Genomic DNA, 18,136 nt, shown 5'->3' with positions numbered 1-18,136 from the left:
CTCAAAGAATAAAAATCAGTGAACCCAATTCGCTTGCGTGCACAAATTAGTAAGCAGTGTAGAAATGTAAGTAAATATTTAACAGTAGTATTTTATAAAATCAGATTATTTTTCCAAACCACCTAAAAGGGGCGTACATCATTCACTTCCCTCACAAAAATTTATTGCATTCAATCAGCACAGGAGCTGAGAGATAGATCAGGACTAACCCATGTCTGGAAATTACCTCTAGTCATTAGATTGTTTCAGAATCGATGACTGCTTTGGCTTCATAAAGGGGCTCATTTCAGTGTCCTGTTTCTCCCCGCGTCTACCCAACATTGCCAAATAAAATGCAGGATGCCCAGGATGCCCCTTGTAATATTTGGGAAGAACTTACACTGAATGGCTCAGACAATAAAGAATCCACCTGCAATGCGGGAGACCTGGGTTCGATCCCTGGGTCGGGAAGATCCCCTGGAGGAGGGCACAGCAACCCACTCCAGTTTTCTTGCCTGGAGAATCCCCATGGATAGAGGAGCCTGGAGGGCTACAGTCCAAGGAGTCACAAAGAGTCAGACATGACTGAATGACAAAACACAGCACTTTCACTGAAAAAGTGTTCAGTGTTTTATCTGAAGCTTATTTAACCAGGCAGCCTGCAGTTTTATTTGCTTATCTGGCACACAACCCCAAAGTTGGCCTCACTGAGCTAGCTCAGTAGCTCTGGGGTTGGGGGGTGATGGTGATCTTGCCCCCCAGGGGACATTTGGAGTTGTCTGGAGACTCCGGGTCACAGCATGGCGTCAGGGTGGAGGGGTCAAGTGCTGCTAGCATCTAGCAGGTAGAGGACAGGGACGCTTCTAAACGTCCCACAGCGCACAGACAACCCCCGTGATAAAGACTCCGACCTCAGATGTCAGTAGTGCCGACACTGAGACCGTTACCCTCGCTCCCCCAAACTCGGGCCTGACTCACTGCCGGCCTTGGTGAGGAACTGCGGATGCGCAGGTGAGTTTAGAAATCATTCTCCAGGTGCTGGCAAGATGGGGGGCTGGGGGCGAAGGCTGTGGTCTGGGGGCGTTCCAGCAGATTTTGTCCACAAAGCAACAGCTCTTCAACCATCCAGCACTCTTTTTTTAAATTAATGTTTAGTGGGGTATAGTTGCTTTACCGTGTTGTGTTAGTTTCTCCCGTACAGCAAAGCGAATCAGCTCTGCTGCGGTTCAGTCGCTCAGCTGTGCCTGACTCTTTGCGACCCCACGGACTGCAGCACACCAGGTTCCCCTGTCCTTCACCATCTCCCGGATTTGCTCAGACTCATGTCCATTGAGTCGATGATGCGCCTATACATATATCCCTGCATTTTAGGATTTCCTTCCCACTTAGGTCACCGTAGAGCATTGAGTAGAGTCCCCTGTGCTAAACAGTAGGTTCTCATTAGTATCTATTTTATCCCTAGTATTGATAGTGTATGTATGTCAATCCCAGTCTCTCGATTCATCCCACCTGTCTCCTCCCCTTGGGATCTACCTGTTTGTTCTCTATGTCCATGTCTCTATTTCTCCGTTGCAAATAAAATCATTTGTACCATTTTTCTAGATTCCACATATATGCGTTAATATATGCTATTTGTTTTTCTTTCTGACTTACTTCACTTTATATGACAGTCTCTAGGTCCATGCCTGCAAATGACTCAATAGTGTTCTTTTTTACGACTGCATAATATTCCACTGTATTTACGTAACACATTTTCTTTATCCATTTCTCTGTTGATGGACATTTAGGTTGCTTCCAAGTCCTAGTTGTTGTAAACAGTGCTTCAGTGAACATTGAGGGGCAGGTGTCTTTCTGAATTATAGTTTTCTCTGGGTATATGCCCAGGAGTAGGATTGTTGAGTCATATGGTAGCCCCATTTAGAGTTTTTAAGGAACCACCATACTGTTCTCAATAGTGTCCAGCAGACACTCTGAAATGTTTACTACCAGCTCACGCTTGTATGTCTTCAACTGGTTCTCCAAAGATCTGAGCACATTTCAAGCAGCTGCAAGAATCTGCAAACAGGGAGTGATTTTAGCGACCTGACAGAGAATACAATCATTATTTTCCTTTTTTAATTAATAAAGAGATTTTACTAATACCCTTGTCCAGACCATTTCATTGTGGTTAATGTTCCCAGAGAGAATCAATTGAAAATTTGCTGATAACACAAATAGAGTGGTGGGGGGTCCCAGTATCATCTAATAACCCACAAAGTAATTTGTTCAAGATTACCACCATTTCCTAAAGAATTCATACTGCTTTCATCCATCCTAAATACATTGTAGGCAAGAATTGTATTCAATCCTTTATTTTGCCTCTTAAAAATCTATTATAATTGAGAAAGTTTACTGAGTACAATCTTAATCTTTTTTTTTCAAAATTAACATTTTTATTAAATCAAGTTAAAAAAACATTCACTGTGGAAAAGTCAACAAGGTTTTTAACAAAACCAAAATATACCTTTTTATACAACATATGTATATATTAGCAGCAAACTACTTCTGAGACTTTATGTTCTTTTATTTATTTATTTTAAAGAAAGTATAAACAATTATATCAGTATGGAATGTCAGCTAATCCACTCTTCAGCTTTATTCTGTGATTTGGGGCTTCTAGTACAAGTTATTTTTATGACTTTAATTAATACTAAGAATGAACTCAATTTTGACTAAAATGTAGTGAAACAGAGTAGCTGGTAGGATCCATCTCACTACTATAGTCTTGCATTATCTTTCAGATAACAAATGAGCACCATATAAACATATAATTGTGTAGGTATGTAAACTCAATTTTTAAGGTATTATAGTAGCCAAGTAGACAACTTAGCATTTGACTGTTACTTTAAAAATTTGGTAACATACAAAATTTTAATCAACTCAGATAAACACATCAACACCATATTACTTGTCCCTTTTAAAAATCTTAATAGAAATTCTGCATATAACCAGACAAACTGCATGCTTACATGTGTATATACACATACAAAAGTGCATGTATATATACATACACATCTTTAGCTTTGAACAAATTTCTAAATTGAGATGAAGTCAAACCTCTCATTTAAATATATACAGAGAAGGTAATATCACCAACTGCAAGTTTCTAATAAAAGTTTCATCATAGCTAACCAGCAATTCTGTTATTGAAAATTCTGAGGTCAAAGAGCTGTAATTCAGCTTACTGTACTATAGGCTTACAATTTAGTCAGCCAAACAAACAAGATTTGACATTACCAACTGTCCACCAAAGAAATCAATTTTACTCTTGATATTTCCTTCTAACAGCAAAAAGGAAATATCTATACAATGAGCTTTTGCTTTTTAAAGAGTTAAAATTATTAAAGAAATCTCACTAGTCTTCAAAAATACTAAACATTATATAAATACAATTTTCTTATAGTTGAATTCTTCAGCTAGAATCTGTATTTTAAAAAGTTTCCTTTGGATTGTTTCATTTAGCACTTCAAGTCTCCAACAGCAAATCAAATAACTGGCTCAGTTTTGTAAGGCTTATATTAATCACATCATTCAGAATTTGGTACTGTGTTACCTGTGTACAATAACGTCAATGGGAGGAACTGCACCAAATTTTAAAAGCAAGGAAAATTTCAAGAATATGTAATGCAAAAAAGGTAAGTACAATAGGGATTCTCTTTTCACCATTAATGAAATATAATCCTTTTAATGTTTATAAAGATAATGTCCTAAGCTTTATCTTTTAACTTATCAAAAGAATTAAGTTTTTACATGGCCCACCTTTATTTTTCAATTAAAAAACTAAAATAATAGACTGGATTATTTTTATTAATATACACATCAAGTTATTGAAATGGTGACTTCATGTAGTTTTCTCCTTAAAGATGGCACTTGCAGGTACAAAGATGCAGACATGTCTACAGCCTTCAGATGTTTACTTGAAAAGATTCTTCAACAGCAGTTTGATACTGGATTTCCTCATCTAGCTGAAGATTCACAAATTCTCCATAATCAAACTGATGTCTTTGATTTAGATGACTAACAAAATTTCTAGAAAACTGGCTAGGATCTCCCCAAGGAAGAGACACACAAATAGGACATGTCACAGGAACTATCTGAAATAGGTGATTACTGTTACAATGATCCAGTAAACGCTGTCTGGTAAAATTTGATTCTTGACACAAGGGACACTTAAAGGTAGGAAGCCCAGAAGAACTTGTATTCTCTTGGTAAGTTTCTGAGTTATCAGATGCAGATGTTTCACTCCTGTGACTGTTCCCTACTGAATCTTGAGAGATCTGAAAGTTTGGAATGATAGACGAAACACCATATTCATCTTGATACTTCTGACAAGATTTATAATGATGTCTCATGCGATAGAATTTAATCTGTTTTGCACAGCATCTGCAGCTACCAGAAAATTTCCTCATGATATTTTCAAGGTCTAAGGCCTGTTCAGGACATGCTCTCTCATGTTCAGTCACATTTCCACGACAGAGGGGACAATGTATTCCGCTTTCTCTCATTGCAATCAGGAAACACTTTCTACAGAAAATGTGCTGACAGGCCGCAGTCTGCATGGGCGTTTTGAGCACCTCCTGACAGACGGGGCAGTAGAAATCATCTTCAGTGTCAGATGTGGCTGCGGTGAGCTCCTCAGCCATGCTGGGGGACGACAGATGGAGGTGATGACGGTGGCAGCGGCAGAGGTGGCGGTGGTGGCCAGGGACCCGGCTCCCTGCGCGAACCCCTACTGAGTACAATCTTAATCTTAAAGGTTGATCGGAATCGCACTGCAAGGTACCAAAAACATTAAGTTGTATTTATGCCGAGTGCTGTTACTGCTAGTGAAACAATATTTATCTATACTTCAAACACGAAGAATACATAAAGCAAAATGAGAAGAGCTGTAATTTGATTTTATTGGGTCAGACTAGTGGCAATACAAGTAGGGTGCTGTAAAGGTATTAATTATTCTTTCCCTCATCCAAAGACTGCACTCGCTGGCAGCTTAATATTTGAAATGTGTAAAAAAGTAAGAATGCAGGTTCTAATGTAAGGGAGCAAGCGTGAGACATTGTGATATTTAATCTAAATTTTTACTCTGTCAACTTAGTAAGTTACTGTTAACTCCTGTGCTGACTTTCTGGCTTAGAACTTCTAAATGTGTGAATTATTAAAGTGTTGGGACTTCCCTTGTGGTCCAGTGGCTAAGACTCTGTGCTCCCAAAGCATGGGGCCTGGGGTTCGATCCCTGGTCAGGGAACTGGATCTCACATGCCCGCAACCAAGTGTTCATATGCTGCTACTTAAAAGAAGATCCCACGTGCCAAAATGTCCAGCACAGCCAAACAAATAAACATAAAGATTAAGAATAATAAGTTTAAAAACCCTTTAAAAATTACTGAAGTATTAGAAAACTTTTTTTGAAAAAATCTAAGTACATATTTAATAAAGAAAATAACTAAAAATACTTTACTAATCCATCACTCTGGCAATGGAAAATCAGCTCCCTCCATTTGAACCAAACAACTTCTCAAAATCGAAATGAGTTTTAAGAATCTGGCCTTTTTTTTTTTTTTTTTTTTAGCATGGGAGAAGGGGGAGACAATAAAATCTGAAGCCTGTAATGATTAGGTTTTGCACGTAGGCTGGTAATTCTGCTTGAGTTGGAGGATAGGATGGCTGTGTATCCTTGGGAAAGTTGATTAACCTCTCTGTTTCTTAGTTTGCTCAGCAGGTCAACCTGCAATCCTGTCCTAGGTCTTTCCATTATTTTGTGTTAGCATCCTATGTATTCCTTCATGGCCTTTTTCGACATTGGTAATCGTTTTGTTTATAGACTATTTAGCCTGTTGCCCTCCATTTGGATAGCAGCGAAGAATTGATGCTTTTGACCTGTGGTGTTGGAGAAGGCTCTTGAGAGTCCCTGGGACTGCAAGGAGATCCAACCAGTCCATCCTAAAGGAAATCGGTCCTGAATACTCATTGGAAGGACTGATGCTAAAGCTGAAATTCCAATACTTTGGCCACCTGATGCGAAGAAGTGACTCATTGGAAAAGACACTGATGCTGGGAAAGATTGAAGGTGGGAGGAGAAGGGGACGACAGAGGATGAGATGATTGGATAGCATCACTGACTCGATGGACATGAGTCTGAGTAAACTCTGGGAGTTGGTGATGGATAGGGAGGCCTGGCATGCTGCAGTCCAAGGGTTTGCAAAGAGTTGGAGATGACTGAGTAACTGAACTGAACTGAACTGAACTGAATATTCATTTATTTTGTTCTCTGCGCTCAGGTTTTCATTCATTCCATAAGCCTGCAGTTTCTACTGTGTGCCAAACACTGGTGCAGACACTGTAAGTAAAACAAAGTCCCTGCCTGTTCTGGAAACCGATCTGAAAGTCTGCGATTGAGCCTCAGCCCCACCTGCTGTCACCTTGAAACTCTCACTTGTGCAGGAGGCCAGGGAGCGAACGGGTGTCCCCAGAGACGTCGGTATCCATCATCAGGTTGGTGAGGCTGGTCAACCCCTTTGGATACCTGTGTTTGTTTCCAGCAGCCGCTGTATCAACTCCACAAACTGGGGGACTTACAACAACAGAAACCTCTCATAGTTCAGGAGGCTGGAAGTCCTAAATCAGGGTGGTAGGACCAAACTCCCTCCCACGGTTCTCGGGCAGAATCCCTCCTTGCCTCCTGTGGGGGTGGGGGGTGTGCGGGGGGCTGCTGTGGGCAGTCCTGGACCCTCCTCGGTCGGTTGCTGCATCATGTCCATGTCCACTCTGGTGGGCACGTGTCCCTCCCTCTGTGTGTGTCTGTGTCCCCCCGGGGCTTCTTACAAGGACACCAGTCACAGAATTCAGACTTCATCTGAACAGATTAATCTGCAAAGACCCCATTTCCAAATCGGGTCATGTGTGGGGTTCCCACTGGACATGAATTTTGTAGGGGAGATGGATGTCATTCAGCCCAAGTACAGGCAGCACCCCTTGGGGTATTTTTTGATGCCTTTCACCTGATGGACCCACAGACACTGCTGCCCCCAGTATTTAAAATGAAGCCTCTCGTGGCATTGCTCACTGGAGCCTCATAATGACCTGGGACGCGACACTGTATCACCTCCTGATTGAGAGCAAGGAAGCAGAGGTTCAGGAAGGTGGTCATGAGTATCCAGGCCGCGAGCAAACGGTGGGGGGATGCAAAGCTAGGGCCACTGATGCCACAGACTCAGTCTGTCCTCTCTCCTGCCTCTGCGGGGTGGATGGGGTCCCCAGGTCTGTGGCGTGAGGGTGGCTCGTCCCTCTGCACTCCCGTTCCGTCCTTGGCCATGACGCTGCTAATGTCACAATAGTGTTATATGGCCAGGACCCTGGGGGAGCTTCTACACCAGGTCAAGGGAACGGCTCCAGAGCTCCTCTTCGGAGGTCTGTCCCCAGGAGTTATCCCCTTTCTAGTTGCATTGAATGGGTCCCAGTTTTTTTATTAATTAATTAATTTGGCTTCACTAAGTCTTACTTGCAGCATAGGGGATCTAGTCCCCTGACCAAGGATCAAACTCAGACCCCCTGCATTGTGACTATAGAGTTTTAGCCCCTGGACCACCAGGGCAGTCCCCAGTGGGGCCCCAGTTATTTTGGCAGGACACGATTGTGCTAGCCATTTCTTCTTTTTTTCTTTAACAGTTATTTTATGTTAGAATACAGCTGATTAACAATGTTGTGGTAGTTTCAGGTGTACAGCAAAATGATTCGGTTATACGTATACAGGTATCTTTCTGAAATTCTGTTCCCTTTACGTTATTATGTAAAATCGAGCAGAGTTCCCTGTGCTATACAGTAGGTCCTTGTTGGTCATCCATTCCATTTTTTAAATTAATCTATTTATTTTAATTGAAAGCTAATTACTTTACAATATTGTATTGGTTTTGCCATGCATTGACATGAATCAGCCATGGGTGTACATGTGTTCCCCATCCTGAACCCCCTCCCACCTCCCTCCCCATCGCATCCCTCAGGGTCATCCCAGTGCACCAGCCCTGAGCACCCTGGTGATCTATTTCACATACAGTAATATACATGTTTCAATGCTATTCTCTCAAATCATCCCACCCTCACCTTCTCCCAGAGTCCAAAAGTCTGTTCTTTACATCTGTGTCTCTTTTGCTGTCTTGCATATAGGGTCATCGTTATCATCTTTCTAAATTCCGTATATATGTGTTAATATGCTGTATTGGTGTTTTTCTTTCTGACTTACTTCACTCTGTATAATAGGCTCCAGTTTCATCCACCTCCACAGAACTGATTCAAGTGCATTCTTCTCAATAGCTGAGTAATACTGTGTATACGTACCACAGCTTTCTGCTGACGGACATCTAGGTTGCTTCCATGTCCTGGCTATTGTAAACAGTGCTGCCATGAACACTGGGGTACATGTGCTCTCTCAATTCTGGTTTCCTCGGTGTCTATGCCCAGCAGTGGGATTGCTGGGTTGTATGGCAGTTCTATTTCCAGTTTTTTAAGGAATCTCCACACTGTTCTCCATAGTGGCTGTACTAGTTTGCAGTCCCACCAACAGGGTAAGACGGTTCCCTTTTCTCTGCACCCTCTCCAGCATTTATTGTTTGTCGACTTTATGATAGCAGCCATTCTGACCGGCGTGAGATGCTACCTCACTGTGGTCATCCATTCTATTTTAATCGGAGGATAATTGCTTTACAATGTTCTGTTGGTTTTTGCTGTACAACAATGTGAGTCAGTCATAAGTATACATATATCCCCTCTCTCTCGAGCCTCCCTTCCACCCCCCTATATGCTAGCCATTTCTGAGATTTATTGGGTTCTGCTGAGTTCTTAAAATTATGTTCTGATTATATTTCCATACACATCCAGATCTTCCTAAATAAATGCCTTGTAAGAGAAACACCTAATGTTATTGTTTCAGGCAATGTCCTGTTTTGTAAAGGTTCTGGTGGCAGTTGTATTGTCAGCCTAAAAAAATAAAAAGAGGAAAAGAGGAAAGTTTCTTCTCCAATCAACACTGAAATCACTGTAGAACACACAGACTGTATCTGAGACAGCTTTCTTGTGAGACACCCTCCTTTTAGAAAGTCAAAGCGTTGTGTGAAACATGTTTGTGGGCCAGGCTGTGGCCGCAGGGAGGAAGAGCGATGGAGGTATCAGTGAAATCCAGCTGCCTGGCCTCCTATCTGAGCTTCCCAAAGGCAATCTAAAGGTGTATAAACTAGAGTTACTCACATGTAGCAGGAGACAGTGTGTCCACCATTTGCCTCAACCCCACAGGTTGCAGTTTCCTCACTGACTTAGATAAATGCTGTGTATTATTTCCTAAAATATCTCTATCTTTTCCCTAAATGCCCTCTCTCATGGATCCAGGATGCCCACCCCCTTGCCAGGGATCTGTGGAAGAGATGCAGGTAAAGGAACCAGAATAAGAACAGGGTATGGGACTCACTCCGGAAAAAAAATGCCACACATGTTTGTACCCCTCGATTGTGTAACCTCCACCATCAGTATGAATCTGACCTACTTAGTGATTCCTGGGGGACAGGTACGGGGGAAGTTCTGAGGTCTGTCCTTTAAGACTATATTTGTATCATAGATGCTGCTCCTTAGGAATCTTTTGCACTGGTTGCCCTCATCACAGCTGATAAAAACATCTGCAGTAGGTGCTTTTTAAAAATTTTTCTTCATTTACTTATGGCTGCTCTGGGTTGCTGCATGGGGGCTTTCTCTTGTCGGGATGAGTGGGAACTACTGTCTAGTTGCTTGGGCTTCTCACTGCAGTGGCTTCTCCTGCGACTGAGCACAGGCTCTAGGGTGAGCGGGCTTCAGTAGTTCCGGCACAGGGGCTGCACACGGGCTCAGCAGTTGTGGTGCCCCGGCTCGGTCCCTTTACCTTCATGCGATTCCTTTACCTGCACTCAGCACGTGGGATCTTCCCGGACCAGGGATCAAACCCGTGTCTTCTGCATTGGCAGGCGGATTCTTAACCATTGAACCACTGGAGAAGTCCAGCAGACGCTTTTTAATCACTCTGATTTTCCAGGTGTTTGCTGGAAAGAAACCCTGCAGAGTCTTCTGAAATACACAAATTCGGGTTTTTTGTGACAGGTAGATGGAGCTGAACTCTGGAGGAATTCAACCCAGCCGTCGAGGGGTCTTGTTCTTCATTATCAGTGGATCCCTGCGTGGGCATCTGCACCCTCGCGGAAGGTCCAGGCGGTCCTGGCTGCAGGGGAGAGGTGTGTTGCGTGGAGTTCCTTCGGAGCATCTGCGTCTATTTCTGCTCTTGTTGCTAATCCCTTTGAGAGGAGCAACGGGGTGCTTGGGAGTGATTATAAACATTCGAAGGACAGAATATCTTTGGCTGTCTTATCCCATCACTCCTCATAAACATTACTGTCTCCTTGAGATAACAAAATCATTCCAGGGTACCTTGGGAGCATCTGGCTTGTGTCTCCTTTCAAGGCTGTGTGCTTAACTGTGCCATTTTGAATAGTAGATTCTTTTATCAGATTTTAGGGTGAGCGACCTTCCGCTCCCTCGGATGCTGGCTTTCAGAGAAAGGCTGGTGAGGCTCAATGTGGTCCTTTCTGCTCGAGGGCTGCAGCTGATGAGGCCAGGGACTGTGGGAGCGTTTCTTCTTTCTTCCTTTTGTCCTAGCCTTTTAAAAAGTTCTTTTGTGGGAGTTTTTTCCGATAGTAGGAAAACCGACACCCGTGTGGACAGGTTGGCTCATTCATAAATTCATCCATGTGTCACACGCTTTTCGGAGCCTTCCCACTGCCTGGCACTGTTCTGATCTCTGAGGATCTCTAGATGGGGGTGAGCTAGTGGAGGGGGGCTGTCCATTGAGTGGGCATGGTGGACTGAACTGCCTCTAGTTAGGGAGCAGCATCAGCAATAGAGCGACAGGTGTGGTTGGCACTGTTCCCCATGGGAACATCTGGTATTTATTTTCCCAGATCATCCAACTAAAAAAAAAGAAGAATCAGCCTTTCACAATTATTCAACTTTCAAATTCCAGACTTACTTCTCAGCTGGAATTCACGATGGTAACAAACATTTTCCCCCCAAGTGTAGGTCGTCCGTTCTCGTTACTGGCAGATTCCATATTTGCAAATTTGCCTGCGTGCTAAGCCACTTCAGTTGTGTCCAACTCTTTGTGACTCTATGGACTGTAGCCTGCCAGGCTCCTCTGTCCATAGAATTCTCCAGGCAAGAATACTGGAGTGGGTTGCCATGCCCTTCTCCAGGGGATCTTCCCAACCCAGGGATCAAACCCACATCTCTTCTGTCTCCTGCGTTAACAGGCAGGTTCTCTTCCACTAGTGCCACCTGGGAAGCCAGAATTGGAGGATAAACCTAAGAAAATCCAGGCGTGAGCCCTGGTCCCTCCTCGGGTTTCCGAGGGCCCACGTGTGACAATGTGCCATGCATGTGCTCCTTGGATCCAAGAAAGTAGCATTCCAGCACTTTTATGCAAAGGCTTGAAATCAGAAGCTTGTAGGAAAAAAAACAAACACTCTTAGTCTTTTCCTGGTGGCTCAGTCTGTAAAGAATCCACCTGCAGTGCAGGAGACACAGGAAGATGCAAATTCAATCCCTGGGTCAGAAAGATCCCCTGGAGGAGGAAATGGCAACCCATTCCAGGATTCTTGCCTGGACAGAGGAGCCCAGTGGACTGCAGCCCAAGGGGTTGCGAGAATCAGACATGACTTAGTGACTAAACCACCAGCCCGAATGTTGTTTCAAGTTTCAGTTTTCTGTCTTCTGAAATCACGCTTCTCAAACCTCCAGGTTTAGAGACATCACCGCTTGGGGCTCTTGTTAACAGGAAGACCCGGATCCCAGGGGAGCTGGGTGGGGCCGAGGTCCTGTGTTTCTAACCCGCTTCTGAGTGAGGCTGGTGCTGATAGCAGTAAACTCCCTGTGTGTAAGCCTGTTTGGACTGCTGTTTTCCTCACTTGCACCCAAAAGATATCAACTGCCATCTGGAGACCTCAGGCTTCTTCTTTCCCACCTTCCATTGCCTGGAAAATCCCATGGATGGAGGAGCCTGGTAGGCTGAAGTCCGTGGGGTCGCTAAGGGTCTGACACGACTGAGCGAGTTCACTTCCACTTTTCACTTTCACACATTGGAGAAGGAAATGGCAACCCACTCCAGTGTTCTTGCCTGGAGAATCCCAGGGATGGGGGAGCCTGGTGGGCTTCTGTCTATGGGGTCACACAGAGTCGGATACGACTGAAGTGACTTAGCAGCAGCAGCATGCTGGTTTTTATCCCATGCCTTCCCTCAGGCCTCCATTCTTTGAGGAGCTTGGATATTGCCTCCTCCAGGGAGCCTTCCCTGCTTCCTGCTTCCTGCCCTCAGGGATTCTCAGAAGCAAACCCCAGGGCAGCCATTCACAACCTTAACTGTAAAATAGAATCACTTGGGAGCTTGGAAACCCTCTGCTCTCCAGGCCACACCCCAGACCAGCCAACCCGGAATGTCTACAGTTGTAGCCACATCTGTGTCTGAAGAACTAGGCCCCAGGTGTGTGTTACCTCCAGCATTTATAAAGTTTAACAGCATCTGACTGGCTCACCAAACTGTGGGGAAAGTCCCAGGTGAAAGCTCACCTTGGTGAAGATGATTCAGCCTTAGAAAGGAATGAAGCTCTGACACATGCTTCAACACGGATGAGCTGTGAAGACAAGTCTTCAAGACTTGGTCTCCTGTGGGAAATTCCCTGGCAGTCAGTGATTAGGATTCGGGGCTTTCACTGTGGTGGCCTGCCTGGGGTTCAATCCCTGGTCAGGCAACTGATATCCTGCAAGTCATGCTGCTGCTGCTGCTAAGTCGCTTCAGTCGTGTCCGACTCTGTGTGACCCCATAGACGGAAGCCCACCAGGCTCCCTCATCCCTGGGATTCTCCAGGCAAGAACACTGGAGCGGGTTGCCATTTCCTTCTCCAATGCATGGAAGAGAAAAGTGAAAGTGAAGGCACTCAGTCATGTCTGACTCTTCGCAACCCCACGGACTGCAGCCTACCAGGGTCCTCCATCCATGGGATTTTCCAGGCAAGAGTACTGGAGTGGGGTGCCATTGCCTTCTCCGGCAAGTCATGGGGTGCAGGCAAAAAAATGGTGCTAGAAATAGGTTTGCTTCTTATGTTACTAGCATCCAGAGTTTCATGGGAAGAGGTGCAGAATCAGAAGAGACCCTTAGCCTGAAGCACGTGCTGACTGCAAAGGCAAATGTTAGTTACCTATTTCAGGAATGGTGCGCTGTGTGGGAGCCTCTGTGGATCCTTATTCATGCACATGCTTTTTGTAATAGATGCTAACTAACATCAATGAAAATATTGACCAGAACTCTTGTGAAGTCATTCTGTCATGTGTCCTTATTTATCAGCATCCCAGGTGTACTTTGCCTGTGTTTGTCAACAAGAGAATTGAGTCGGCAGTCACAAGCTCGGTTACCATTTAGAATATTGACATGGCCTCAACCTAACTTCTCCCATTTGAATTTAGCATCTTCAATGGGCCAGAGATTCCCAACAGGTGATACACATGTGAGCTACTCACAAAGTTTTATAAGAATATAAATGTCTTCTTGGGCTTCCTAGTTGGCACTCATGGTAAAGATCCCATTTGCCTATGCAGAAGACTTAATAGACACGGGTTCAATCCCTGGGTCAGGAAGATCCCCTGGAGGAGGGCATGGCAACCCACTCCAGTATTCTTGCCTGGAGAATCCCATGGACAGAGGAGTCTGGGGGGGCTACAGTCCATAAGGTTGCAAAATGTCAGACACAACTGAGTGACTGAGCATGCACGCATGTAGACATCTTCTCCAGACTTACTGAATCTCTCCGCTTGATGTTGCTTGTTTAAAAAAAAACAAAAAATTATGTCTAAGGATGACTATATATTCTGTCTTGAGATGTTTTTTCCTTTATAAAATTTATGTCCATCCACTTTTATAAATCAGAAGTAATATTCAATGTCTTCTTTGAAAACAGGCTTAGTCATTAGACTCAGAGACATTTTGTCTTAAAAAAAATTTTTGGAATGGTTTTATGATCTTGCTTTGCATGCCCCAGAGCCAATCAGATTTCCTTGGCAGTTGCATTTATTCTTATTATCAACTCTCATCAGACCTTTCAAATTTGAAAATCATCATTAATCAATTAACCAGAGTCACCCAGTCTCAGTGTCCACAGATAGTTTTTGTTTTACTCTGATGCTCGTGTGGATGTCTTCCTGCAAGCTATGGACCAGAGCTTGTGCCTTCAATAAGGAATAATCTCCTGGAGAAAGGACCGTAGCTGGTTGTTTGAAACTATCGCTGCTTCACAGAATGGCCTCTTGAGAACAGTTTGGAGCTGAGGCTACTAAAGCAGCTTTCAGACCAAACTGTCTAAGCCAGGATTTCCAGACCCTCTTATTTGAGAATCATAAAGGCTTCTTGAGACCCCAGGTCCAGCGGAACAAGAATCAACCACACAGGAAAACAACTTAGAGGAAAGTGTTATTACAGTTATTTGCTCGAAATATGGTTGGTGTAGTTCTGAAATGGCAACCCACTCCAGTGTTCTTGCCTGGAGAATCCCAGGGACAGGGGAGCCTGGTGGGCTTCCGTCTATGGGGTCACACAGAGTCGGACACGACTGAAGTGACTTAGCAGCAGCAGCAGCAGCAGTTCTAATATTCCATTTTCTGGACATATAAGGAAGACTTTTCTTGCACGCAATCTCAATCACTCAGTCCTGTCCCACTCTGTGATCCCCATGGACTGTAGCCCACCAGGCTCCTATGGCCATGGGATTCTCCAGGCAAGAATACCAGAGTGAATAGCCATTTCCTCCTCCAGGAGATCTTCCCAGCCCAGGGATTGAAGCTGCATCTCCAGCATCTCCTGCATTGACAGGTGGATTCTTTACCATCAAGCCCCTTTCTCTTCTTAAACAATCTGAAATCCACAGAATTTCAGCAAACTGTGCTTTCATAAGCTGAAATGAAACTTTTAAAAATGACATGATTTTCACTGAGTTCAGAAACTCTCACTTTTCATGAAAGATATTTCATTGCACAGGTTCAATAAGAATCTATCTTTTACCAGGATATAATTGGATACATTTTTATACACCCAAGGCTGGGTTGGAGGGTCGTAGTAGAGATGATGATCACTGAATCAGATAAGACCAGCCACTTTAAGGAAGAAAAGTTGGTTTTACCCATAAATTCATCCCAGGAAAACAGCTACTGTACCAGGCCTAGTGGGTAAGGAAGGGCATTCAGGACAGCCCTTGATGGAGAGAGGAATTTGCCCAAATGTGTAGAGTCTGTGGATGAAATCCAATGGAGAGAGCTTCTTGGACTTGGTTTTCATATCTCAGGAAACAGAAGCTTTTGAAAGTCCAACCCAAGAGTCCTTACAGAGACTTCTGGCAAAGCAAACTCAAGAAGTCTTATATGGTGAGTTAACTCATTGGAAAAGATACTGATGCTGGGAAAGATTGAGAGCAGGAGAACTGGGTGACAGAGGATGAGATGGTTGGATAGCATCACTGACTCAGTGGACACGAGTTTGAGCAAACTCGGGGAGATGGTGAAGGACAGGGAGGCCTGGCGTGCTGCAGTCCTTGGGGTCACAAAGAGTCGGACACAACTGAGCGGCTGAACAACTGGGTCTGGGAAGGGACGCCACAGCGTGAGCAGCCTCTGGCTCTCACGACCCTGGACGTGGCCTGCGAGCTCCCGCCAGCACCAAGGTTTGGGGTGGGCCTTCTTCTGGACGCCATTAGTAGACTCTGCCTGGAGCCCACCTGGTCACCCATCTCCTGCTCGTTCCAGTTGCCGGGTTTGATCAGCAAGCCCGCTCTGCCTTGGATCCTGTCATCCCTTGGGGGCCAGGGACACAGTTGCAGCCCAGACACTACCATCTCCACCAGCAAGCACACCAAATTAAAAAAGAACGTTTCAGCCCCTCAGCTGAAAGCCGCCAGAAGGGAGTTTGAGATCTGCTCTGATGAGATGCAAGCTTCTTCGTCCCTGAGTAGCACTTGTGCCTTCGCATCTGCAGGGAGAACCACACACGCCCTCGCCTGTCCTCCTGCCCACAGGTTCCCCCACAGGATCGCCCCACTCCCGACCCTCCCGGGAAGCACCCAGCCATACGCTTAACCGACGCAGGACGTGACAAGCACCACTGCCCACTGCCCCCTCACTGCATCAAGTGCCCAGCAAGCAGGGCTGTCTCCTGGGGAACATCCCAGAGGTTCCAGAGGCTTCGGACTTGTGCGAGCATCTCTGCCGAGACTCTCCAGTGACTCGCCTCCGCAGAGGTTTCCTGAGCACAGACTCGGGGTCAGACTCTGGGCAGGGCCCTGGGATGGAAGACGGACGCATGACCCCTGCCCTCAGGTCACTGCCATGGGCCCTGTCCCATGAAGACTCGGCAGGCAGAACCCAGCCACTGGAAGGGAGAACCCCAGGAGCCGGGCGCAGTCCGTCTGGCCGCAGAGTGGCCCGCCTCGGAAGGCTCTTGGATGAGGGGCCCATCTCTGAAGGTGGCCAGCAGCCCGCGGACCTGCACCCACCGGGACTGAGAAGCGGGAAAAGCCATTCCTGCCCAGGAGGTCGGTGAGGGCCGTCCCTTCAACAGGCTCTGCTGCTGGGAGTCCTTTCTTTATATGCTTTTTTAAAGCCTGACATCCAAGAACAAAGTCGAGGTTGGCAGCAAGAAATACCCTCTAGGAACTTCCCTGGTTAAGAATCTGCCTGCCAGTGCGCAGGACATGGGTTCAGTCCCTAGACTGGGAAGAATCCACACTCCACGAGACAACTAAGCTGGTGCACTGCAACTGCTGAGCTGGTGCTCTAGGGCACGGGCCCCACAAGAGAAGCCCTCTCACGGCTGAAGAGGAGCCCCCTCCTCTCTGCAACTAGAGGCAAGCTCGCACAGCAGCAAAGACCCAGCACAGCCAAAAATAGATAAATAAAATGAAAAGAAGCACCTTCTTGGTTCCCTGCATACATGACCCAAGGGATGGTGGAGGCATACGCTATGTGAGCACGCCTGGAGAGGCATGGAGAGTGACATTCTACGGTGGTCCCCCAAGGTTCCAACAATAGGCCGGCAGGCCGGTGAGGAGGGTGATTGGCGTCCATCACCAGAGCTGGGTTTGGGCTGCACTATGGACACCTGACATGCTTGCTGTAATTGGTTTCCCGGCCAGCCTTGTCGCCTTCCTTAATTGCACGTATTCCTTGACAAAAATGACACGCTGGTGGCAGTGACATGGGCTTGAAGATGCAGGTGCCCTTTGATCTAACCCTAAAGTCACGCCCGTGACCAGGACCTAAGATGGGGCAGAGCCCGCAGGTCACTTCTCTGCTGGGAGCAGGGGATAGCGTGGCCCATTAGAACCACTCATGTAATTGTGTCACCTTGACGTGCCCACTTGGTGACAGTTTTCCTGGGTCTGCAGGTCTAAACTCATGACGGACTTTACAGAGACTTCGTCTGCAGACCTTTGGAAGCTTGAGTTTAATTCTGCAGAGGATGGGGAAAGGATGTTCAGAGAATGGCTGGAATTTGAACCAAACGCTCAGTGCATCACTAAAATGAGTGGGTAGAAATTTGAGAAACAGAATATGTGTATGATTCCAAGGTACCTCCCTCAATGTGTATTCATTGCTGAGGGAGAAATAGTCACTTTATGGGGCAGACACCACCTTAACCAGGGGACGAAGGTTCACAGTACCAGGAACAAGACCCAAGGAGCCCATGAGGGGATACGCTAAAGATCACCTCCCCTGAGAAATTCTTAACCCAAGTCCAGAACTTCTGTCCAACCATGAGAGTGCATCGGACAAAACCAAATTGAGGGACTTGCTACAAAACCTAAGAACACTGTTCTTTAAAAGGATCAAGGTCACACAACTTCCCTGGTAGTCCAGTGATTAAAAACCCACCTTCCAATGCAGCAGATGTAAGAGATGCTGGTTTGATCCCTAGGTCGGGAAGATCCCCTGGAAGAGAGCATGGCAATCCACTCCAGTAATCTTGCCTGGAGAATTCCTTAGACAGAGAGAGCCTGGTGGGCTACCGTCCGTGGGGTCA

General features: G+C 45.6%; 1 protein-coding gene across 1 annotated transcript; it reads right to left on the bottom strand.

The window, feature by feature from the left end:
* Positions 1-3,823: 3,823 nt before the first annotated feature.
* On the bottom strand, positions 3,824-4,661 carry LOC129545065 (E3 ubiquitin-protein ligase RNF138-like). Its single transcript, XM_055408865.2, has 2 exons — positions 4,547-4,661; positions 3,824-4,276 (listed from the first exon to the last, which is right to left on the bottom strand). Exons 1-2 carry the CDS (start codon positions 4,659-4,661, stop codon positions 3,924-3,926), a joined length of 468 nt encoding a protein of 155 aa, XP_055264840.2. The 3' UTR covers positions 3,824-3,923.
* Between the last annotated feature and the right edge of the window lie 13,475 nt (positions 4,662-18,136).

This window comes from Moschus berezovskii, chromosome 27 (assembly GCF_049115385.1).
Source record: "Moschus berezovskii isolate FMDL1 chromosome 27, NW_MosBer_1.0, whole genome shotgun sequence".
NCBI lineage: Eukaryota > Metazoa > Chordata > Mammalia > Artiodactyla > Moschidae > Moschus > Moschus berezovskii.
Note: the sequence above shows the minus strand (reverse complement) of the source record. Positions and strands in the feature narration are given on the sequence as shown.